Source organism: Eurosta solidaginis, chromosome 1 (assembly GCF_040869045.1).
Source record: "Eurosta solidaginis isolate ZX-2024a chromosome 1, ASM4086904v1, whole genome shotgun sequence".
NCBI classification, from domain to species: Eukaryota; Metazoa; Arthropoda; class Insecta; order Diptera; family Tephritidae; genus Eurosta; species Eurosta solidaginis.
Genome location: NC_090319.1, coordinates 307,773,391 through 307,800,298, shown reverse-complemented (window position 1 = coordinate 307,800,298; position 26,908 = coordinate 307,773,391). Strand labels below are relative to the sequence as shown.

Below are 26,908 nucleotides of genomic sequence, written 5' to 3'. Positions count from 1 at the left end.
ATATGGCACGTCTGTAAGTACGCGGTTATAGTAATAATTTTTAAGTACATTTAAATAAAAACTATAAAAGTCGGTCACTAATGAAATAAGTTATTATATTTAAGTTAATTTTTTGCTGGAATTATTTAATTTTTTTTTCTTCGTATTTCTTGGGATTTTCTATGCTAGGGTACAGTTTTCTACGCGTACTAATGGCTCTTCTGTGCCCTTTTGTAAATTTATCTGATATAATCTGCAGAATTTTTTAAATACTAAGACTTTCAGAGGTTTATCGTCGCAACAGTTACTTGATTACATTCAAGATATGCCAACCACTATTTATATCGAGCCTCCTGTAGGCGGAAACATATCTGGCGAAGAGGATCTGAAGATGATTGTACTGAAATCCCTGATAACGTATGCCCCGTTTTGATCAGAGCGTACATATTGTAGTAACATCGAATCGTAGCCGTTGTTCCAGCTGAGGGACCAACAGCATGTATGAAATGTATCGTAGGACTTTGTCTGAAGTGTTTTGCAAGTTACCATACCAAACCATGATTTCAACCACCTAATATATTAGTTCTGAAAATGTCTTTCTATTATATTTTTATAAACTTATTCTTTCCTTATTTACGGTTATATAAAAATGTATAAAAACGTGTATTATTAGTGAAATAAAATTAAAAAAAAAAACATGTCCAAAGTAGTGTTTTCTTTCATCTAAAACCTGTACCCTAGACGACTCAGGATTACCATATGGAAACGCAAGTTTTCCGGATTTTCCGGAAAAGCGTAACAGTGAATTAAAAAATGGATACCATTTTCGTGTTCAGAAGGTCAAAGTCTATAAGACAGCTTCTTTCCAACTAAATACAAGACAAAAAAAGTTAAGGGAAATACCGGGTTAAAATACTCATTATCACCTTCCGTTTGATACCCGTTTTGTACAAACGTTTTCTAGAGTCAAACCTGGTCCACCTTTATAACGATATCCCAAAAAGGTGTTCACCTATAGAACTAAGGCCAACTCCCTTTTAAAATACACATTAACATCTTTCATTTGATACCCATATCGTACAAACAAATTCTAGAGTCACCCCAGGTCCAACTTTATGGCGATATCTCGAAAAGGCATTCACCCATAGAACTATGGTCCACTCCCTTTTAAAATACTCATTAACACCTTTCGTTTGATACCCATATTATACAAACCCATTCTAGAGTCACCCCTGGTCCACCTTTATGGCGATATTTCGAAAATGCGACCACCTATACAACAACCACCACTGCCTTTTAAAACCCTCATTAATACCTTTAATTTGATACCCATATCTTATAAACACATTCCAGAGTCACCTCTGGTCCACCTTTATGGCGATATCCTGAAATGGAGTCCACCTATAAAACTATGGCCCACTCCCTTTTAAAATACTCTTTAATACCTTTCATTTGAAACCCATGTCATACAAACACATTCAAGGGTTACCCTAGGTTAATTTTGCTAAATGGTGATTTTCCCTTATTTTGTCTCCAAAGCTCTCAGCTGAGTATGTAATGTTCGGTTACACCCGAACTTAGCCTTCCTTACTTGTTTAAGCATAAATTGTAGTGTAGCAAACAAATAGCAAACAAAGCAGCAATTCATAGCTTTGTTGAAAATTATAAGAATTGCACTAAACATGTTTTTATTAAAATAAATTTTAAAAAATATTCTATATCACTTAGTAGCAGACATATGTAATTTTTAGACTTGACCCTTCAGTCAACTCAACAGCTCAACAGTAAATTGGTTAGTAACATTAGATTTTTAGCAGTGAGGTATAAGCAATGCTTCTAATGTTAAATATTAAAATAAATAAATAAATGTAAGGCGCGATAACCTCCGAAGAGATCTAAGGCCGAGCTTCTCTTCCAATTTGCGTCGTGCTCCTCTTGATTTTCCCTACAAATTGGCCGGATGGGACCTACATGATTTTATGCTGACTCCGAACGGCATCTGCAAGGCAGATGAGTTTTCACTGAGAGCTTTTCATGGCAGAAATACACCCGGAGCGCTTGCCAAACACTGACGAGGGGCGACCCCGCTTAGACAAATTCTCTTCTAATTGAAAAACCTTATTTCTAAAAAATTTGATGCTTTTCCCGGGGTTTGAACCCAGGGCATCCGGTGTGGTAGGCAGAGCACGCTACCATCACACCACGGTGGCCGCCGTATCAATATTATTTGTATGTATTCAATAAGCGAAACAGGCTGATATAGCTTTATTCCATTTGCGAAATTCAAAACTCATCTGCCGAAAAGCTAGCTGATGAGAAAGTGAAATTCAGAAGCATCTTCCAGTAACCAAAGCCTTTTGCTAATCTTGTAATTTTGCTATAATATAAATAATAAAATTTAAGTTAATTTTAAACAACTTGGATTGAAATTGTATTCTAATTCTTTTTCCAGATTCTTGTGAAAATATAATCAGCAGAAGCAGCTTATTATGCTGAGTTCAGCATGCTTCAAGCCTTAAATATATACGGTAGCCCAACGAGTGGTATGGAGTTCTTGAATAATGAAAATTTAGAAAAATTTTGAAAAATTGTATATACTCGTATAAAAAAATAAGTAACAAAGTAAACAAACAATAATGAACAACACAAAACGTGGCGTAGAAGTACTTTGTACGCAAACTCGTTTCGAGTGCCAAAACGTCTATTTGGCGAAATAAAAAAATAATTAAAAATAATAGAATGAGAACAATAAAGTGGCAGAGAATAAAAACAAAAATAAAAATAATTACAATTACATATTAAGCAACAAATAAAATGTTATTGTGTCGCAGTAGTTGTTGGGATACAGCGAAAGCACATTTATAGCAAATGTTGCTGATAACAACAACAAATAAAGTAATAAAAGACTGCAGTAACTACAATGAACTGTAATGTTATTAGTAAAAGCACTTCCTACAAACAGTGACAGTAGTTTTAATGCAACTATTTTGCCCGTTTATGAGCAGAAAAACAAAAATCGTAGGAAAACACAAAAAAAGTTCATACATTAAACTAAAGTGTTGCCATTCACTGCCAAAAACAACAACTATTTACATTGTAGCAATGCTGTAAAGTCATTTACGACAGCAATAACACGCACACATACATAATATGTGTATGTATGACGTCGACGTACATATGTCTGTATGTATAGGTCGGTAAAAATACACGAATAATATTACATATGTATGCATGCAGTTACAGTTATTGTAAGTTTGTAGAGAGGTGGCAACACTATAATTATGTGTAATGGCAAGTTTTTACATCATGAGAGACCACAAAAACGTCATATCCAAAAGACAAACAAAACATTCAAGAGACGGAATGACATTCGCTTGCCTTAAAAAGCATTAGAAATAGTTGCCAGCTATGTAAGTTGCCGATAGCAACAATTTAAACAACAACAAACAAGAAAACATATCAACAATACGAATACGAAAAAAGGCTAAACAAAAATATATAAAACGATTCCACTCATGAAGATAAAACTTACATACAAAAATATAAACGATTTAAAAACTTGTGGTGCTAACACAAAAAAGCAAAAAAAAAAAAAGCTAAAACGTGTTAGTGTTGTAAAACAAACAAACAAACAATAAATAAAATACAACCACAAACACTGAATTACGAAAAAAAACAGCAGAAATTCCATTAAAACTTGTCTGTTTGGCACGCCTGTACATATAAATGACGGATTGCAGACTACTTTTGCAACAAAATGGCAACCCCGCAAATTTCCCAAATCAATATCAATCAAAATTTCCCATTTGCCACAATACCAGAACAAACCGAAAAAACAATAACACAAAATACAAGAAATATATGTTGTTGTCTACAACAAAAACCAGCGAGAAGAAAATGTCTTTGCACAACAGTCAAATGCAGCAACTTCAGCAACAAGAACAACAACAGCAACAGCAACAGATTTGCGAACGTAAATTGCAAGCAAATATGTGCGGGCAGGGAGTATCAATCCAACAGCAACAGCTCACGTACATGGCATTGTCTCAAAATTGGTTGGAGCGAACAATTGCTACTGGTGTGTGTTTTACTTGCCAGTGCCTGCGGTCTGACGGGTTGCGACGAGTCACAGGATTTCCAGAAAGCGAGTAAGTAAATGTACTTGAAATTATTATATACCAGCTTATTCCCGTGGGTTCCACCCCACGTTTTTATAAAAATATGCAAAATAAATAACACAAATTTTAAAGTTATTTTAAGGATGTGTATTTGCGAATTTAGGTACTGCTGAAATCATAGGATATACAATATTTTTTTTAAATTATTTGGAGTATAAATAAAAAGATTTTTTGATGAGCCAACTCTGGAGTAGGCTACCTATAATTGACCATGGGTGAAACATAAGTTGGTAAGATTGACTCCTATTACAGCTAGTGACTTTCCTTGAGCTTGACATTGCGAAAGCCGACCGAATAGGAAATTTGAGGCGTTTGAAATTTAAAGGCATATCTGTCGGTATTAATTGAATCCTTGGTATGAAATGAAAATTTTGTTGTCTTCGAAATTTCCCGATCAAATGACTGCTTCAATGACATTGGAAGGTTTGTGATGATAAGCCTTGTCGCATTACATAAGCGCGGAGGATCCAAAGCATAATATTATGGACCATTTTTTAAGGATCAATCGATGAGGAAGAATTCCTGGTGGCTCCAAGGTGTTAAGAAACTCAACCGGACAATGCACAGCTTGCGATTCTTCGACGACTGTGTCAATGGATTGATAAGTAGTATCGTTTGTTTGAATTTTGTATTGATATAGAAGATGTAGACAGACTGAAATTAACAAAAAAATTTAACGGCGGCAGATTACTAAACGTCCAAACGGAATAAAAAACTCAAGTCTGTAGTTAAGCTTTAGCTGCTAAAATAACCCAGGTTTGTATGGCAGACATAGTTCTCAAAAATCCCATTTGCAGGGAAGGTGCCACGCCTGCTTTTCCCCAATGCCATATTTTACTGGATGTTTTGGATTTAACGTGATATAGCTCCTTACCAATTTTTATTATCCTACCATCACTACATCCAGAGATTGTAACGAATTTACTGCAATTCCGCTTATTTCAATCTTCTACTAAGGTTCGAATCACTAAGCTGTTGAATAAATAACACCACTATTCAGTAATGCAAAATGGCCTTTATTAAAGTACTTCACAATAAATTTCTCTACTATTGCCCGATAGATTGCATGCTTAATCAAAACTTATTGATAGCTTCAATGAAACTAAACTCTCGCGCCTCTACTGTCGCCTTTTTATACTGCCTGATTTCCTCGTTGCATACTTCTAGGCTTTTCCATTCCAGAACTTACTAGTTAGTAATCAGCTGCAAAATCACCAGCCACAACTATGTTTATTTCTTCTCATATGCGCGCGAGTAATACGTGCACAAATTATTGCTCTCTCTTGTGAGCACCTCAGATAAGATATATGCATGTGTTTGTGCGTTGCTTCTCCCTGCGTGTACTTAGATATGTGTAGACATATTTATTGATTCGTTTATGTAGATACATAATGATTGATTTATGGATGTGCAGGCAAGTCACCTCTTAGCATCGCTTAGAGATGACAGTATCCCTTAATGTTGCTAATATACGTAAAAATATATTGCATTTGTATGGGAGGTGCCACGCCCCTTCTCCCTCACCCCACATTTTCTTGGTGGTATTAGGGATTGACCTCATATAACTCCTTAGTGAATTTCAATGTTTTAGCATGAATACTTCCAGAGTTATGCAGTATCAAAAATTCCATTTGTATGGCAGGTGCCACGCACCTTTTATATATCGAAATTAATTTTAACCTATGGCCATTCCTGGAAGGTTTCAAGTGGGTTGTGCAAATTTGGTTTTGATCGGTCGATCCGTTAAGGACGCAACCCGATCTACACCTACAAAAATACATACATACATACATACATAACTAGAATTTTATAATGTATATAGATTCTTGAATTTGACTTGTTTTAAACTTTAAAGTGGTACTTATTGACGTAGCAGTGCAATTTTAATGAAAAAAAAAATAGTAATGAGATTATTACACTGTGTCCGCTGGCCTTCATAAAATGTTTTATCTCGGCAACTTTTGAACAATTCTTTATATCTGAATTAGTTTTACGCACGATACAGCTCATATTTCGATTGAAGGCTGCCTTGTCTCAACATAAATTCAATACATATCTTAATGAGACAGGACACGGTGATCTTCAACCGATATCTATTATTTTTATTATTATTTTGCCAGGATGTACCTCGACCTTTATTAAGACCTATTGTGCTTGAACTTTCAGCCTTTTACTGTTCGTGAAGCTTTTAATGTATTGAAGTGCCTCTTTAGGCTGTTTACTCCATATCATGAAGTGAGAGAATGCGGAACCGACGTTTCATCTTCCAGTTCAAAAAAGTGGCAGATTTGCGTTTCGGATACATTTAACTTACTTAGGTGATATCGTACACTCCTGTGTGTCGCATAGTGCCCAGTGAGAGTTCGTAGGTATTTTGTGCTTACATTGATGTTTTTGGCTGACACTCTCGTTACAAGGAGTACTGACAGTGTTTTCTGAACGGCTTTGTTTCCCAGTTATTTTTGGTTTCCCTAGTGTGTGCTTCTGTGAGTCCATAGAGAACTGTGCACCCTGCTTGTATTGTATGTCAACGCAGTGCCAACGCAATTAAAAATAAGCATTTAATTCGAATTTCAAAGAATGTATACATTAAATTTGTATTTTGTTGGGAGCCATTCCGAGGCAAAGTGATGTTGTTAGAAGCCATACGGAGACAAAAGAGCTACTGCGTGGATGATAAAACTATTGGTGGGCATTAATTTCATGATTCACCGTAACTTGCACACACCAGTTATGTTAGGTTTTTAGATACTCCAATCGGTTGGCACTCCTAACATCTTGTTGCCCTTAGGAATATAAAAGTGTCTACCGCAATATTTATTTTCCCACCTTCTTTTCATCTCCCGCACCATCCCCCTTACCCATTTCTATTATATCTCATTTCATTGTTTTCCTTTACCTTCTCCGTTTACGTATATCCGTTTTCATATCCATCTCCCGCACGCCTCTATTCCTCATTTTTCATCGTTTTCCTTCTTCTTTTCTTTTCCCATCTTATTTTACCTCTCTCTATTCCTGCCTGTCTCTATATGTTTCTCCATCCCCATCCTCCATATTTTACCCAAGTGTTTCTCTACGTCCCTCTTTCTCCTTTTCTACCCCACCCCTTCTTTCTAACTTTATATCACTTTCACTTCCTGTCTATGGGTTTGATTGAGGAATTAACTTTTCTTATCAACCGCTCTCTCTCACCTTAAAATGTTGCGAACAAACCATTCAATTTGATCAATTCTCTAACAAACTGCTTTATTTTTTTTTTATGAAAAATTCAAATATTTCACAGTTTAAATGCAAATAAAAAATATTCAATTCGGCTGATTCCAAAACGACAATACTGATCACATTGTGGACAATTCTTGGTTTCAAATATGATATCACTTATGTGGAATTTACATCAAAGTTTAACAAATTAAAATGGTAGTACAATAAAGCAGTGGTTTTTTTTCAATTTCGCTTTCGCTGTACATTCGAGAAACCTTAGTTTTGATTCATAAGGTTGGCTAGTCCTTAAAAAAATTATCTACAAATGCCTTAAATTGCGTTAGAAGTCTCCAGTAAAAGATTTAAGTTGTGATACGTTTTTACATACCTACATATGTATGTATATACATATTTGGAATTTCATAGCGAAATATTCCATTAAATGATGCTTGCTTTCTACTCCCTGGTGTCTACTTTCATAAACTTGTACATTTATACTTATAGATACATACGTACATAACACACTCTTCGAGGACTCTAACTAACGATTATAAAGTCTTGTATGCGCTTTGCTGTGACATCGCACATTCATCATTGAGTTCAGTGACGTGACGTTGCATTGAAAATGCGTTAAGTGTAAGTCAAATACTCACTAACACATGTGCATATAAGTTTGCGTTAAAGATGCATAGCAGACCTATGAATATTTGCAAAATGTATCCATATTTCTTTACACATGAATAGATAGAAAAAAATTGGACGCCCTCACACATAGCATAGTTATTGCATATGTCGTGCGTCATTGTCGTGTGGTGATGTATATTCGCGCATGCGTGTGCCATTGCCTAGGCTTCCTTTTCAGCAATTTTTTCCACAAATTTCCAATCTGTCATTGACAGCGAAATCAACACTAGTGTCATAACGGATATGCAACCTCGAACAGAAAAATAGTAGTGGCAATTTTTATCAAATTTCGTCGTCTATTTAAATTGAAATTTTTTATTTTCAATATTTTGAGAAAAAACGTACATGCATTTTGATACTGAAACTATGTAAACCAATCTCAACAACGTTTTCTAAAAATTCTAGAATTAAAAAGAAGAAACTACGAACTATTTATTTCGAGTCCTATTGTGGATCCTTTTTCGAAAAGCATTATTGTCTTTTCTAGAATTTGAAAGAGCATTCAACAATATAAGTCCAGATGCCGTTAACAATGCTCTAACTAATGTAAATAGGCACCTGGTCGAACTGACTGGTCAATTACTTTAGGGTAGGAAAGTATTTTCTTTACTGGGGACAGTTGATAAAATATGTGAGGGATTCTCCTCAGGATGGTGTCCTTTCTCGCTTATGTGGAATCTAACTGTAAACTGAGTATTAAGAGATTAAAGTAGGGGAAGCGGAAAGATTTTGGCATATGCAGATGTCCTAGCAACTGCTTGCAGAGCTAGCTCCAACCCGATTTTCAACCTCACGTACCCGTGGCGAATCCTGTTTCTTTAACAGCCGAGGCTCTGGCGACCCCAAGCTCCTCATTGATCTAGGATGTGCGAGAGCAGGATGGCCTCAAGTCCTTCGAGGAGCATAGTTATCGCTACAACAAAAACAACAGTACGTCATTCAGCGAAAGAGAAGCGTATATTTCACTATATACGAGAAAAAGGCCATTGACAAAAAATGGTGACACAATCCCCAATATACTCAGATGGATTTATGTCATGGTTATCCGACTCATACTGCTGCATGAGATAGTCGTATGATGACCAGCCTTGAGCGAGATGTAAAACCTAAACTTGCTGAGTAAAGTTCACAGATCCAGTATGATCAGCATAAGTGGTACTCTAAGGACAATGCCTAGCTAAGCTCTTCAGAGCATTCTTAACATTCTTCCATTGGATCCAGCTGATCATAGAGCAGCGGTTACTTTAGCCAGCGCTTAAAGGAGTTGTGTCAGAGAGACTCTAGGGTATTAGGCAAATACAGTTTTATTCCTCGTAGCACGGATCGCTGTGCGATCGCTACTACTTAATGATAAACATCTCCAGTAGGAATGATTGGGTGGAGCCAAATAGGTGTTCTACTGTTGATAACTGCACTTCCATATACAACGACGCTTCTCAGCTAAACGGCAAATTTGGGGGTGGAGTTTATTCAAGGGACATAGACCTCCATCTCTATCCTTCAGATTAACCGAACACTCAAGAGTCTTCCAGTTAGAAGTATCAGACATCATGGAAGCAGCAGTTAGGATAGGTACACAATATCCTCAAAAAAATCTTAATTTTTAGCGACATATAGGTTGCTATAAAATCTTTTGACTCTTACTCGTTCAATTCTGAACTAGCAGTTTACTGTTGCTGATCTCTTCAAGATATGACCAAACTGAACGCTGTACACCTCAAACATTTTCCTAATAACTTTCTAATATTCGAAATTTCTCGAAAACGTTTTTGAATTATCTTTATATTCAAATTCATATACGTTTTATCTTAAAATATCGAAAATAAAAAAAGAGAAATTTAAATGACAAATATATAGTCACTGATATTTTTCTTCACGCCGCTGTATTTAAGTACACAGAACTGCAACAAAGTCAATTACATTTTGAAAAAGGTGTTTAATATTTTTTTTTTGCTATGCGGTATGTGACCTTGCAAAAATGCCATCAGTGTAGGATGAATCCATACGAGACGCAGTTTTGATGCCTTTATATGGGTTGGACGGAACACTTTTGTTGGAGCATGCTCTATATCGAGCATTGTTTACGTTTGCAAGTCAGATATGTTTGCTTCTTCTTTATCTAACACACTGCCGTTTAGCAATGGCCGAAATGTCAAACCAGAGGCTGAAATAAATAAGGATATATGAATGTCAAGCTTGTCAGATAATTCTAAAATATTACAATAACTGATGACCTACAACTCACGATGTAGGTCTCGGCTGAACTTGATAAAGTACAATTTGAGTCACAACAGAACAAGGTACAACTAGTAAGATTTTGACTGGACTTTGCTACGTATAAAAGTGGACAGCTTTTAGCTTTAGCAAATCAGAACTATACTACCTATGGTCTATGCGTTCGCAGTACAATTTCCTGCAGGGATGCTCCCAGCTCAAAAATACATGCATATCTGTCCACCACAAACGAAATATGTAGAAATAGCGCAACTATGTTGACAATTTAATATTATGAATCAAATTCGTTGGAACAATGGTCAATTCACTTTCGATTGGCTTTTATTTACATAAATTCAAATAAAGAAAAATACAGAAATCTTTTGAATTTGGGGGGTATATAAATAAATTAGAGTTTATTAATTTTGATGGAGAAAATATTGGATGTTGATGGTAAAAAAAATAGTTCACATTTTCTGTGCTTTGTTAGGTGATATTTTCAATATTTCAATCATCTGAGGCAGCATGATGCAATAAACCCGACAAGTGAAGTCAATATTTCAGAATGGAGTCGCATTTGACAATATTCACCCTCAAAAATATAAGTGTTGCTTCTTGACTTATCTGCAGCATTGATTTTTTCAATATCATAAAAAAATACTACATTGATATTAATGAAATATGATAAAAGCGTGCAGTAAATTCACACCTGCGGTCTGTAGTTCTTTTTGAGGGAGGGTTTTTAGTGTCAACGAAACTGAATGGTTGAATCTTCAGAGTATCACATTGTTCACAACTACGAAATATGGAAACATATTGTTGAAGTCCATCAGATGATTTGGACAACATTATGCAGTTGCGGATGAGTATATGGGAGGTTTGTAATACGAAAATTCGCGATTTGCGGTATATGGTCCGAATAACCAACATTTATTTGTATAAACCAAGCGTTGAGGTAATTGAGTAGAAAGAGCTGGCTGGTGTAAAAATATTTAGCGGTAGAGGTTTTACAGCAATGATGCTTCAACAAATCCCAGCTTATAGATTTGCCTCATGGCAAAAAAAGGCTTTGGCTTATCAAAAACTTTGTTTTAGACAGCTCTGGCCAACCCTGGAAAAGTTAGGACAAACACGAATTACTCCCAGCCGTATGATCACACCCCACCGCCATTGCTCTGACTCTCTGTTTATCTATCCACCGGTTTCTTCTCTGTCTGATCCTCTTTCTCTTTTATTTCTTCTCCCCACTCCAGTTTATGGTCATGCTCATGTTTGCTTTGGCTCTTTATTTCCAACAAAGTAGCGATGCATACAGCCATTCGAGCACTTGCATGCACAATAATTATGTATATGCTCAGAGACTTTTTTAATGTTTGCTCAAGCCTGTGATGTCGCTCTTATCAAATCTACCACGTACATTTCTCCCACATTACGCTACAGTGTGATTACTATACTTACGCTTTCATTCTTTATTACTCCATACAGCATACCAGTACCACAAATTACGCATACACTTATACATTCTCTAGTACTCCATACAGTACATATACCGATATTACATACACTAATATTACATACGCCTGCATTTACAATCTACATATATCCTCCGTTTAGCATACCTCTTACAAAGACCACGATTACGCTTACATTGACATCTTACGCTTACACTCACGATTCCTGCCGTGAGCAAAGATCTTTACACTTAAAAAATGATGAATATTTTCGAATTATTATTACATACATACTCTTGTCTGAAAGTCGTACTTTTTGCAACACCCTGTTATAAACGCATCTTCTTGATATAGATAATAATTCCATATACACTAAAACCATTACTAATCCAAAGACTACATATAAGGATGCATGCACCTGTGCTTACGAAGATTCAGCTCTTAAAAAAATTGTGTTTATCAAAATAGCATACATAAAAGTATTTAAAAATTCCAAGAATCATGTGAAAAGCAAGTGCAACGTCAAAGCGTTGTGAATAATTCCTTCACTTGTTGACATTATTGTAAAATGGCATACTATTTATGGACACATATGCGCATTAGTGTGCATGGGCGTAGTTGAGCTCTTTTTAAGGGTGATGCGAAAATCGGTGCCAAACTCATTAGAAATTAGTGGTTAATCCGAGTTGATATTGAAGATCATAACATGTTTAGAGAGTACTATTAATAAAGTAGTATTAAGTTGGGGGCCAACACTTATGCCTGTAAGGTACTCGTCAAGGTTATGTCCTTCTTATTTTGGGAAGCATCAAGTTTTCAAGGGTATTTCATGATCCGGTTGTAAGTTTCAAGAGCACGCAAAAGCTAAACAAAGAAACGAAAGGTGCGACCATTCACAAATTGTCGACAAAGTGCTCTAACAGGAGTCTAACGAAACTACCATTTTCAATCTTGGTGGACCATAAAGACGTTGTTATTAGGAACGTATATTCCACATTACAATTGCAAGATGACTGGTGTAGTGTGTGACATGTCGCTCGCAGGACACACGTTACGTACGTCTGGGTTGAATCAGTAAGAGCTTAACATGTTACAATATTCAGACGGAAGTTGAATAGTGTAAATTGATGACGAGGTTCACTGGGCGTGATCTAGCAAACGTGTTTACCGATTTTTGCTTTTTAGATCAAGCGGCTATGTTGGCAAGTGATACATATCATCATAGTGCCTACGGAGGCGGAGCTTAATCAAGCAGTTGTTTGGTTGGATGACCAGGTTTGTGAAAATTCAGCAAAAGCTGTCTGTTTACCTCTTATATGTTGCTCTCCTCTCTTTTATGTTGCTCTCATCCCATTGTAGATCTGAGTGCAGCTTTTTGGTAGTCCAGCCGCCTTCTCCAGTGTGCATTTTTTAAACCAGGCAACCAGACTGGTGACGGGTAGCACAATAGCTTTGTAGTTTTCAGCATCGTTTCTTTATCTTCTTCCCAAGTGCTGGCGGCATGCGACTTGAGGATTTTGTTGCCGTTTTTTACTTTAGAATGTAGCTTTGATATATAGAAATTAAATTAAGGTGGTGATAGGACACCAACCTGTGGCACCCCCGTTTAATCCTTCTAGACGTTGAGGTTTGTTTCTAAATTGAACCAAAGCTTTCCGACCATTCAGATGATTAACTGTCCATCTTTTTGAGAAAGTTGGCAGTGGTAAATCTTCAAAAGCTTCTGTCAGCTCAAGAGTAGCACGAACACCGCCCTATGATAGCTTTTTGGCTGGTTTAGTCCGTAGTTTATTCGCTTGTTTATGGCGTTAAGTGCGGTGGTAGTGACATCCATTTTTCGGAAGTGCTGTTGATGAGTGGCTAAGTGCAGATGGGCTGTGAAATGAGTGAACAGGAGGGTTTCCAACGTCTTCGCTACTGCCAAGAGGACTGATATCGGTAGTTATGACTCATTTTCGTTAGCTGACTTTCCAGGCTTTAGTAGTAGAACTATCATTGCCATTTTTCATTGTTCGGAAATGACGAAGAACTTCAACGACAAGTTTAACGAACAACAACCCGAGTTACCCTGCTGAGTGGAAGCTTCTGTAGTGGATATGTGACCCCAATACTTTTTCCCATACAATAGCTACACCCAGGAAAGTATGTACAAGAATTTGATTCAGTAACGCTGTTTACAACATGAGGCTTTGCATCAGTAAATGTTGAGGCGGACAGGCAGATGAAAATGCATGTGCCGAACATCATCAAATACATTGAAGTAAAAGCATAGTCCAAAGGAAGTGGGACTTGTAAGAAATAGGAAATGGGGGGATATGACACGTCACAGCAGCGGAAGACATTCATATATTTACAGGGAAAGACAAAATAAAAGAGCAAGCGACATCAAAATTGAAAAGAAGTTGTTTCGAGAAGAAAAACATAAAGTAGTAATACAAAATTTCGTAACAGCCCCACGTCTCTAGTGGCCTTGAAGGCACAGTGAATATTCGCACTTGAAGTATAATGGCATAGCAAAGTACGATATGAATACCCCACACAAAGAGAAGTCATAAAAGCGATATTATGTGTTATCCAGATGTCATGCCGTTGACTTTGGAGGAGTTGGATAAAAGCGTCACACGACTTACTGCATACACTTACAGTTAGCTCATGGCGACTACTCAGTACCCGTACTAACACTTACATGCAATTGCACTTGTTCTTAGAACGTGGTGGGTGGCAGCGGCGCACTGCAGTTGTATGTCGCTGCTGGTGGAGATGTGTTCACGTGTTCGCGTTTAACTCAATTCCATTCATACGCTCGTTCAAGTAGTGGGTGCGACCACAATGCCGCAACACAAAGGTCGTAAAATTGTAGTCAACATGTTGGATTTCCGGTGTTCATTCAATGCTTTATGAGTTTTTGATTTTCTCATTTTGAATGCATGCAGAATGTAAGTATGTAAGCACATATGGATGGTAAGGTTATGCTATGTGTGCTGATGAAAGCTTTAAGCAATCTTAAGTCTAGCGCTAGTTGGCATTTATAGCTCAGCTTAAGTTCTTTTTATTTCATTTCGCTAAAATGCTACAGGTTGTAGTATTATTGGTAATGTTTACCTTGCTTAGTAATGAATATTGCAGGTAAATGTTTTCAATTGCGGTGTTTAAGTATCTGAACTTGCATGGCACTCATGTGGAGTTTTTTTGTGATATTGGCGTCGACAAAAACAAAAAAATATACAACCAGCACGGGATTCCTTCTTATGTCTCATTTATACAGTGAGGCGAAATAAAATGCTGAATAAACAGTATCTGCTGAACATCCTTGGCATCCCAACAGACATCTGTTTAAAGAGGTCTCGCCTACGCGGAACTCAAGAAGTTAGTTTCATTATCACTACGAAGAAATCCGGCACTTAGGAATTCAGCCATATGAAGAAAAGGGCTAGTAAATAGTTCCTCAAAAACAAAAAATTAGTCGGACTATTATACATGAAATTTACCGGTAAACCCCTTTATTAAAGAAAAATACCCAGAACTCGCAGATTGTGAAACGAACCCTCGCGTTGACCTAGCTACACTTCGAAATGGATACTGTAATAAGTTAATCTCTTACTTATGCAGAATAAACCTCAACATAACCAATGTATGCCTTGCTTGTAAATTGTTCCCACGTGGCACCAACCATCTCTTCATCTGCTATGTGGAACTAACGCCTCTAACACCCTATTCTCTGTGGCCCAACCCTATTGAAACAGGGGTTTTTCTTGTGAATGACCTCACCTATTGTATGGGACGAAGCACTGCTTAGAAAACAACAACAACAAAAATATTCAAGAGATTAAAATTAATTGTGAAGAGGTCTGCGTTACCACGGTGCTGAATTAAAGGTTCCTGAAAATGGAGGAAGTAGTAATCAACTTTTCCGAGCAGGCACCCATTGATTCCTTACTAAAAATTGGCTGAAACCGACTCTACGTGGCCTTATAGATACGAAAATAACTCTGGAACAGAATCTTAAATGTACACCTATAACAAGAATTCCAAGCAAAAAAAACCAAATAACCATGCCGAGTGGAACGACAAAAAGACCGTAATATAATCATCCCAAACGAACCGCGCAATGTTTCTCAAAAGATTCCATAATGAGAACCAAAACTATCCCTGGTCGACCCCAAATGATCGCTAAGTCTACCTTTAAGGATCTAGAAATAGTTCCCAAAACCACCCAAATTACGCTCCCGGAGGACTCCGAAATAGTCCCTAAATTCATCCCGAATTAATACTGGAATACATAAGAACTTCGAAATCGTGCTCATAACCTTTCTGAAATAACTCTTAAGAGATTAAGTAACGTACCCAAACGGTATCGAAAAATAATTATGGAATAACTCACTGTGATGCTTCAAAGAACATTAGTGCTCCAAGTAATTTACTCTCTCTCGGTTCACTTCATAAAGTCGAGCATGATTAAGGCTCATTCGTTGCTCCTGAAAGACTCTAAAAAATTCTCTAAAACTATCCAGCAATAATGTTGGAATACGAAATTTCCCCTAAAGGGCCTCGAAATTGTAACTATAGCCTTCCCGAGAAAGCCCCGAAGAGATTAAGAAACGCCTCCAAATTGTATCCAACGACTGTAGATCCTCCAAGACATTACCTCTTTCTCCGTGTCCTTCACAAAGGCGAGTATGATTGAGGCACATTCACTGCAAGTTATAAAAAACCAAGGCCCCGACACGTTCGTTTTTCAGAACTGAGATGTGAAGCGCTTCCCTTCATAAGGCATTACAGAACAAATTCAACGCTTAACTGAAAATGCGTCTCTTCTCGAGATAAGCGGAGCAAACTGGCAAGGCACTGCGATTTGATTAATTTTTTGCAGAGAGGAAATAACGAAATAACCGAGATAGTAAGCCCTTCTATATAGTCACTAAAGAGCACTTTTTCTAATGGATGTTTTGTCGAGGAGTTATCGTTACCACATTTAACATTGGGAATCCAGGGGTTTTTATAAGCGCAGTTCACAGCTTTATAACTTCACTGCTTCTGCAACCTCGATTACACTCACCAAAATTTTTAAGCTCCGTGATGGAATGGTAGGTGAATCCGAACAGAGAAGTAAAATAAAGAGAATGGTATGGAGCAATGATCGACATAACAGAGCTGTAAAGTAAGCGCTTGGAATGAGCCCGTGTGAACGTAGAAGTAGGTCCATGACAGTCTAAGGTTTTTGCGGTGAGAAACCCTAGATACATCGATTACGCTCCTCAAAACAACAACAACAACAACATTTAACACTCCTTGAAGCTTAAAGAGAAAGATGCAACTTATAGAGGATAACTTCAAAACTAGTTCATACATTTGAATTACTTATCAAATCGGTATACAAATGGTCGAAAATATTTTGTGCTTGCTTAAATCACGTTATAGTGGAGCTAGTGTTTTTCTTCAAAGACAAATTGCATTAAATATACAAATTTTTTAAAGCATGTGAATTAGAGTTTGTTTATTTTTTGCTTTTTCGACAAAAAAGGGTGCATAATGCAATCTGCCAAATCCAAAATACAATTATTTTACATTTCAAAAGCTCCACATAAAGCTGAAACTTCCACAGCTCGCGACATCAACAGCTGTACCTTATTATTTATGTATGAATGTGCCACCATTAACAAGCATGCATATCTAAACATGGGCGTATACAAGTGGGGGTTATAACGGATTGTAAATATCGCTATTGTTGAATAAATGGCTAGACTGAAACGACTCATTTTTGATACTCCGCATCCCACTTGGGTAAGCTGAGTAATTCAAATAGCATAATGAAGCATTTAAATATCTTGATTTGCCCCTATTGGGTTGTTGTTGTTGTTGTAGAGTTCTTCGCTCCATACAACAGGTGCGATAACTCACAAAGTTTCCTCAATATCCCCTAACGGAAGTCCGAGGAAGCTTGCAACTAAAACAGGGTTAGACCAAAAATATATAGATGTTCGAGGCGTGGGTTCCACATTACAATCGAAAAGATGGCTGGTGTCATGTGGGGACACTTTTCACTTAAAGTTGAGCTGAGACTAGCCTCCGCTTACGCACTGTATTTTGACAGCCGTACAAGCGATAAACGCACTAATCCACATCGTTCTATTAGCGCGGGACAAAAGGGTTATGGGAAGCAAAAATGTAGACGGTTCTAGAGCACGTGAAGGTCGGTAGCATAGAGAGCAAGGAAGAAATATTTATATTGTGGCAAGAACGATGGGAAAATAAAAGAACGAGGTAGATGGACATCGATACTAAAACAGATGTTGAAACACAGAGCACGAGAGGCTTTGGTTCTTCGGGAACAGGTACTCCCATAAATATTTGCAAAGGATGAAAAAGGCCGAAAATTCTAAGTGCATTTAAAGCGATGCAGATGGTCCAAGAGCGCGTGAAAGTCGTTAGCAAAGAGAGCAAGGAAGAAATATTTATATTGTGGCAAGAACGGTGGGAAAATAAAAGAACGAGGTAGATGGACAGCGATACTAAAACAGATGTTAAATCATAGAGCACCAGAGGCTTTGGTTCTTTGCGAACAGGTACTCCCAAAAATATTTGCAAAGGATGAAAAAGGCCGAAATTCTAAGTGCAATTAAAGCGATGCAGATGGTCCAAGAGCACGTGAAAGTCGTTAGCAAAGAGAGCAAGGAAGAAATATTTATATTGTGGCAAGAACGGTGGGAAAACAAAAGAACGAGGTAGATGGACAGCGATACTAAAACAGATGTTAAATCATAGAGCACCAGAGGCTTTGGTTCTTTGCGAACAGGTACTCCCAAAAATATTTGCAAAGGATGAAAAAGGCCGAAATTCTAAGTGCAATTAAAGCGATGCAGATGGTCCAAGAGCACGTGAAAGTCGTTAGCAAAGAGAGCAAGGAAGAAATATTTATATTGTGGCAAGAACGGTGGGAAAACAAAAGAACGAGGTAGATGGACAGCGATACTAAAACAGATGTTGAAACACAGAGCACGAGAGGCTTTGGTTCTTCGGGAACAGGTACTCCCATAAATATTTGCAAAGGATGAAAAAGGCCGAAAATTCTAAGTGCATTTAAAGCGATGCAGATGGTCCAAGAGCGCGTGAAAGTCGTTAGCAAAGAGAGCAAGGAAGAAATATTTATGTTGTGGCAAGAACGATGGGAAAATAAAAGAACGAGGTAGATGGACAGCGATACTAAAACAGATGTTAAATCATAGAGCACCAGAGGCTTTGGTTCTTTGCGAACAGGTACTCCCAAAAATATTTGCAAAGGATGAAAAAGGCCGAAATTCTAAGTGCAATTAAAGCGATGCAGATGGTCCAAGAGCACGTGAAAGTCGTTAGCAAAGAGAGCAAGAAAGAAATATTTATATTGTGGCAAGAACGGTGGGAAAACAAAAGAACGAGGTAGATGGACAGCGATACTAAAACAGATGTTAAATCATAGAGCACCAGAGGCTTTGGTTCTTCGGGAACAGGTACTCCCAAAAATATTTGCAAGAGGTGAAAAAGGCCGAAAATTCTAAGTGCATTTAAAGCGATGCAGACGAGGATGATGCTAAACACACTTTATTCAAATGCTCGTTATGAAATCAGATTTGACAAACAATCGTGGAAAGAGTCGGTCGAATTACTCTCGACTATTTTACAGCAAAAATACTAAGCGGCCAGAAGAGTGCTAAAAAATCTATAAATTCGTAGAAACTACACTCAGAGCAAAAACGCGGGACCTGAATTCTGAAAACTTATAAATATGGAATGACACCCAGAAGTTACGCCAAAGCGGTCCCGGGGCTCACCTGGTAGTTGTTTCCTTAATAATTCGACGAATTATGTGTATATCTCTGAGGGCTTTATGTGCTTCGTTCATCTTCACAGCATCTTTTTTTTTTTATTTTTCAGACACTTACCTAACCAAATGTTTCAAAAGTAGTTTAAATTTTTGCATATACAACATTAGCTGTGTTCTTTTAAATGTATATCTATAACCAATTAAACTTTATACGAACTACTAAGTGTGTAACTTTATCTACACTTATGAAATTGTTGCGGAGAAAATTAATGGTGCTAAATTTCAGCATGCATTATACTCAGTTGCAACTGAAATGTGTCTCTCCATTTTGCTCTACACTATTCTCCACTTCTATGACCAAAAAGGGTGCGTATCCACTATTCATCGCAACCGATTCAGCTATCGGTTATAAACTATGACCAACAGAAGTGCATGTCGTTGCTATTCAATACATCTCGTTTTGTGCCCAGTTATTTTCCTATGCTACGTGTTTTCAATAATTGCCGCTAGATGGGTCTTCTAACATTTATCAAGGTGATAAGCGTTTTTTTACCCGCAAATGATATGTACATATATACATATAAATAAAGCAATTAAAAAAATTTTTTAAGTTAAACTGTTTTATTGAAAACAATACTTACATGAAGTAATAATAATACTAAAATCTAGAAAATAATTAGGTAAGTCCTAGGTACTAGTCACCACACTGGTCATCAATCTAGGGCGTTGATCAGAAAATTAAATAAAAGAGTTGGGCGCGTGAAATTTTAAAAAATGTGAGGCATAGAATAAACGGATTAAAGTTCAGTTGGTCTTACTTATGACTATCAATAGAAATATGACGCGTCCAAAGCTTTTATTTAATATTCTGATCAACGCCCTAGATTGATGAGCAGTGTGATGACTAGTACCTAGGACCTACATAATTATTTTCTTGCTTTTAGTATTATTATTACATCATGTAAGTATTGTTTTCAATAAAACCGTTTAACTTAAACATATTTTTTAATTATTTTATTTTCAAGTTTTTTAGTCTTTATTTAATTGCCTCATACTATTTAGTTCATTTATTGACTCATTATTACAAAAACTCTTTCCTGACAATGTGTTACAATATAAGTCCTCAATACATAATCCTTCCAAAGACTTTACTCGACTCTGCGCCACGTATGCTTCTCCCTCCTCCAACTCCAAAATATGTTGATGTCACTTCTACCGAACTGTATGTAATATATTTGTTCCAAATATGAGCCAAATCGGACATCATCGGACATAGGTCGCTTTCTATTCATGTATGTATTATGTGTTCAACATATGAACCAAATCGGACCACAAATACGATTTTTTTGAATATCCCGATCCCTGCGCCACCTAGCGTCGATTTTTTTTCATATGCCGCTTTCATTCATGTATGTATTATGTATTCCAAATATGAGCGAAATCGGACAACAAATACGATTTTTGTGAATATCTCGATCCTTGCGCCACCTAGCAGCGATTTTTTCATAGGTCGCTTTCTATTCTTGTATGTATTATGTGTTCCAAATATGAGCCAAATCGGAACACAAATACGATTTTTGTGAATATCTCGATCCTTGTGCCACCTAGCGGCGATTTTTTCTTAACTATATTCCGAGTGTTACAACCTTGTAGCTTATCGAGAAGTTACTTAAATTTCAATTACAAAATTCGTGCCAGCCAGCCATCCAAACAACCAACCTGTCAAGTCAAGCTAAATAAAACCGTTTAATAAAAACACGGCTAGTAATGTACTAAATATCTTGTAAAAAAGTTATACTTTGCGGAATGCTCCATATGCACATGTTCACATATCTTTATGCCTCTCTACTCTCATAGGCTGAGGCCGGCAAAGAGGAAACGCGTGTCAACGTTAAAAAGTTGCAGCGCCTACCGATAATGACAGCAACATTGCAAATAACAACAACAATAACAATAATAGAAGGCAAAAATAATCGTTTTTTTTTTTTGTTTTTGTCAATACTCCCTTAGCGAGCGTTGCATTGTTATGTGCTCCATGTCGTGCACCGTGCGCCGCGTATTGGATATGTAGTAAGGAAATGCTGGCGCTTGTGTTTTCCGCAAATAGCATACAATAACAACGGGGAAAAATGAGAAAAGCAAATAGATATAAGTGACGACTATACAACAACAAAACTAAAATTGGAGTTTACAAAAGAACTGCAAATGTACTAAATCACCCAAGGGAACAAAAGGATGGGACCAAATACATACATATATATCTACATATATTTATTTACTTACTCTTTTGTGTATTTATTAATTTAACTACATTAGCGCGTATCACTAGTAATGTGGGAGAAAAAATTTAAGTTGATTGATTATTTCGTATGATCTTGAAATACGGGTGATATTTTATTTGACGCACTGTACAGCTAATTTTGCTCTTTTCTAAAAATTTTGTTCTCTCGGTTTTGAGGACTTTATAAGCGAAGTGTCGAACTAAGCGATAATGCGTTATGGTATTTTTATTGATACTGTCCAAAGCACATACACATGTGGGTAAACATGAATGAATTCACAAGTGTATATATACCCATTTCACTTGTGCACTGTTTGCACTTTTCATTCAACTATAATTACATGTGCTAAAGACTTTGTTTACCAACGTATTCAATAAACATTTAACAATACCGGCGCTGTCACTTGCAATACGTGAAATTCTTCTCAAATAGGATGGGTTTTGTGAAGCAAATTAGACTACAATGCAGAAATTATTTCAATTGTAGGCTTATAGCTCCGACACATAAGCAGCTTTTCATATAGATGAGTTAAGCACAAGCTTATGCTTTATGAGTAGATTGCACGTATTTTTATGGAGAACGGTAGAATGAGCGACACTGGCGCCATCTGATATTGAAAAGTAGCTATCTCCCAAATTTTGTTCCAAGAAAACTATAAGAAGAAGAACTTGACATTTGCTTTGGCTATGGGTGAAGGCACACTTTGCAAGTGAAATTATTTTTCCCACTGTTTGGTAAATTTTCTAACATTTTCCCCATTTAAAAACCTCAATATTACAATCGATTACGACACAAAATATGTTAGCAAGTATTTTTCTTGCATAGGGAGAATGTTTATAACAGTGCTTCGCCAAATTTTGTATGTGAATGGGCAAGGCGTAATAAACTTCAATTGCTACGTCTGAAGTTCCTTCATATTTACAAATGCAACATCTTGGTTGATTGTGGCGGTGTTATTGGAATGCATAAGCTTGTGTTAAACGCACCTATATGAAAAATGTAGTTGTGTCACGGCCTTTAAGAAGGTATGGGTTGTAGACTTTTTTATATTAACGGACCATAAAGAAGTTACATAAAATTTCATTTCATTTATTTTTTTTATTTGGTTGGTGGTGCTGAATAATTCCAAAATTTTAAATTTAATGTTTTTACACATTTAAAAGCAATAAGGACAATCCCCACTCAATTCATACAAATAAACAACATTGGTCAATTCTTTGTATTTCTATAAATAAAACAAAGCAAATACCAATTTCTTTAAAACCGCCTCTAACAAAAAGCATAACTTTAACACTTGATTACATTCAAGGTATGTACTGTGCAAAGAATGAAATATGCAAGGAAGGCAATTGGGATAAAGTTTACAACAACTAAGGCATGACGTGACGAGTGTGTAACACTTCAACCATCATAGGAGTGCGGGCTCGAATCCCACTACCAGGAGAAAAGGCTTTGAAGAGATTTACAAGGTATAATCGAAGTAGCTGTCGTCTTGTCCGTCCTGATGTCACGTTGTTTAAACTTTTTCCAAATAATTAAATAAATAAAGTTTTTTGCGTTCAAGAAATCTTCTGAGGCATGTTGCGTCGAGAGCGGGCTCCATATACAAAATTTGAGAATCTAGCTTTTTGTGAGGTTATGTAAAAATCTATTGAATTACTCAAACATTTTCTCATTCACGAGCCACTTAACAAAAATTTTTCAACCGTGGATTTCCTTGTGTTTTCGCAAAAAATAGTTGGTTGCGATACAAAAAGGATATAATTAAAACAACAAGAAGGAAAGAAGAGAAAGGTATGGAAAAAAATCGTGAAGGAAGAGGGTGAGGTAAAGCGAAGGAATTGAGGGATAGTGAAATAGAAAGAGGAGAAAAGAATAACATGTAAGAACTGGGAAAAAGTTAGAGAACAGTTTAATAAAGCAGGAATATCTCCGAAGAGCTTGCCAGACGTCCTATCACTTGACTCGGGGTTCTCAATGTCGAAAGATATTGCGGTTTTGGCTCTTTCTTTGACTACTCCGGGAGATAATTTTTTGGTGAAGTACTTCCCCCTAACGAAGGATTGCTCCAAACTGTATATGGTTATCCTGCTCCAACACATCGCAGTTTAAATTGGATCACTCGCGTCGGTCATGATGGGTATTTATTATTGAAAAGTTGTCGATTGTTTATCAAAAAATTATCGATATTTTATTAAAAAGTTATCGAATATATTGTAGGTTTTTTACCAATTGGTTATGAATTTTCTATCGAAAATGTATCAATTTTCCATCGAAAAGCTATCGACTAATTATAGCATGGGTTGTCAAAAAGTAATCGAATTTTTATCGAAAAAATATTGATCTGCTTTCGGTTTGTTATCGATTTCTTATAGAAAAGTTGTAGATTTGTTTTCGGCGTGTTATCGAAAACTATCTATTTGTTAAAGAAAAGTTATAGATTCGAAAACGGAAAGCTATTGATTTGTTTTGGAAATTTATTAATTTGTTATCGGAGTGTTACAAATTTGTTGTAGGCTTGTTACCAATTAGTTATCGAAATTTAACAATTTTCCATCGAAAAGCTATCGACTTGTTATCGCAAAGATGTCGAATATTTTTCGAAAAATTATCGATGGGTTGTCAAAAATTAATCGACTTCTTATCGAAAAAATGCCGATGTGCTTTCGGCTTTTTATAGATTTCTTGCCGAAAAGTTATAGATTTGTTTTCGGTTGGTTTTTAGAAAGTTATCAATTTGTTTTCGGCGTGTTACCGAAAACTCTATTTGTTAACGAAAAGTTATAGATTCCAAAATGGAAAATTTATTTATTTATTATGGGAGTGCTACCAATTTGTTATCGGTTTCTTACCGATTTGTTATCGATAACCGGTAAAATTCTGATATTTGGAAGATAATTTCGCTTTCAAAAATATGCTCACAATAAAACAATCACTTTCCCGATCGGTTGATACGGATAAGAAGTCGACGAACATTTTTTCAAAAAGCCCGCAAATATTTGCTTCGGGTACACTGACGTTAGTAAGTTGAAAAATATTAGTTCTTTAGACGTACGCCTGTATTTTAAACATCTATTTTCAATAGTAATTCGTACTTATTCACTTTTTTTTACATTTTTACAAACATTTTACCAAGAGCGCCTTCATAAAAAAGTTCACAATAAATTTTAAATGTTGTAAACAGGCCCTCAATTGTGTCGTTTTACAGAGACATTTGCCTTTCACACTTAAAGATATGCTTCAGAGTTTCCCTTCGAGTTAGTTTATTCTTTGAGTAATCCCTAAGGATAAAGATTTTCAGGATTTTTCGCCTCCCGACTGTTTTAAATCCAGATTCGAGTTTAAAGCGTCGGAACATTCGTAAAAACATAAAACTAGAAGTTAGATATAAAAACGCATTTTTCCCAATTAAAGACACGAATACCTCGGAAACCAGTGTAGAAAACCTGGCTTCAAGTTTAAGTTCTGCGCAATAAAAACCTTTAAAAGTCATAAGCCAAAATTTTGCCACAGACTTTTTCTTTTTTTGTTCGCCAGAGTAATGCTTGCCTTGCCAGCGAGACTCCAAGCGCCCCAAGTTTTTGATGGAAAACTGCGGTTCTAAAAAGTTCTAACATTGAACTCAAATCGTCCCCGCGTTGGCTGTGCTAGTATCTTCACCGTTTTAATTTCCTGAAAATAGCGGATTATTTCTAGCACAGTACCATCAACATTGATAATACTCTCCAAAATCTTTGGAGAGTCTCCTTATTACTACAAAGAGAAGATGTATTGAGCCGTCAAAAGAATTCAGATGGAATGCTTTGCCTTTGCGAAGGTTTTCAAACTCACCACAGCTCTATGAAATATATTACAGAGCTGAGGCTGTGCAGAATATTGAGGCGAAACGCATGGACTTCAATTAAGCAGTGTCATGTTAACTACGCCAATTGTAAGGCGCGATAACCTCCGAAGAAATTTTACGCCGTGCTTATCTTCCAATTTGCGTCGTGCTCCTTTTTTAATTTTTCCTACAAATTGCCGGGACGGGACCTACCTATTTTATGCCGACCCCGAACGGCATCTGCAATGCAGATGGGTTTTCATTGGAAGCTTTTCATGGTAGAAATACACTCGGAGTGCTTGCCAAACACTGCCGAGGGGCAACCTCATTCAGAAAAAAAAATGTCTTCTAATTGAAAACACTTGTTTCTAAAATTTTTGATGTTGCTTTCATCGGGGTGTGAACCCAGGATATCCGGTGTGTTAGGCGGATCACGCTACCATCTCACCACGGCAGAGACGCAAATTATGATGGATAAATGAACTTTTGTAAACTGTAATTGCCCCGCCGAAGTCCAGAACTGACTAAAAAGGCTTCGGAAATGTGTCAACCCATCGCTTGCCTAGATGGTTCGATGCCACCTGCCCAGAAGCATATAGCCCAGTGGGCTAAGAGAATTAGAAAATTCCTGTGGTGAAAATGCCTAACATAAACGACGACTGAAATGCACCGACGCGAATACTATATCTACACATAGAGCTTCAACTGTTAAGATTTATTAAATATCATATCTGAACCTACACTGTCTTTACTGCTTTTTATCCTCGCAAACATTCGGAGTCAAAAAAGTGTCTTAAAAGACACCTGAATCAGAGCTTTTACATTCATTATGAGCTCTTTTGAGTGCCCGAAATGAGTCCTGCAATAAGAGCCCAATATCATCCATTATGTGAGCCTAAACAGGAGTCCAGTTAGACTATCTATACTCTCATAATTTGCTTCTTAGTTTTGTGATTTATATTAGGACTTAAGATTGAACAGATTAGGACGGATATTGGACGCATGATATAAAAAATTGGGTAGAATATCCTTTATATTGGTTAGAAAACAAGATTTTCGGAGGTAAGTTATAAATGTAGGGCATACTGATATTAGCTCTAAGACATTAAGGGTTCAACTCACCAACCAGCGCATACCACGGAGGTAGTTTTGTGGTTACAACAAAAAATTACCGAAAAATTTCCATTGTTATAATGCAGATCATTAGGGAGATGTTTAGTGATATTAAAATGCTATTTTCAACAATTCCAGGACCCAAAAAAATACCGGAATCCCGGTATCGTCATTCCTATGATTGA

The 26,908-nt window shown here is 36.7% G+C and overlaps 1 protein-coding gene across 1 annotated transcript in view; it reads left to right on the top strand.

The window, feature by feature from the left end:
• side (sidestep) overlaps positions 1-26,908 on the top strand; it is a 527,768-nt gene that overhangs the window by 141,283 nt on the left and 359,577 nt on the right. Inside the window, exon 3 of the mRNA XM_067761445.1 lies at positions 2,432-4,127. Within this exon, the coding sequence (XP_067617546.1) occupies positions 3,737-4,127 (391 nt within the window). The 5' untranslated portion in view covers positions 2,432-3,736. The remainder of the gene's footprint in view (positions 1-2,431; positions 4,128-26,908) is intronic.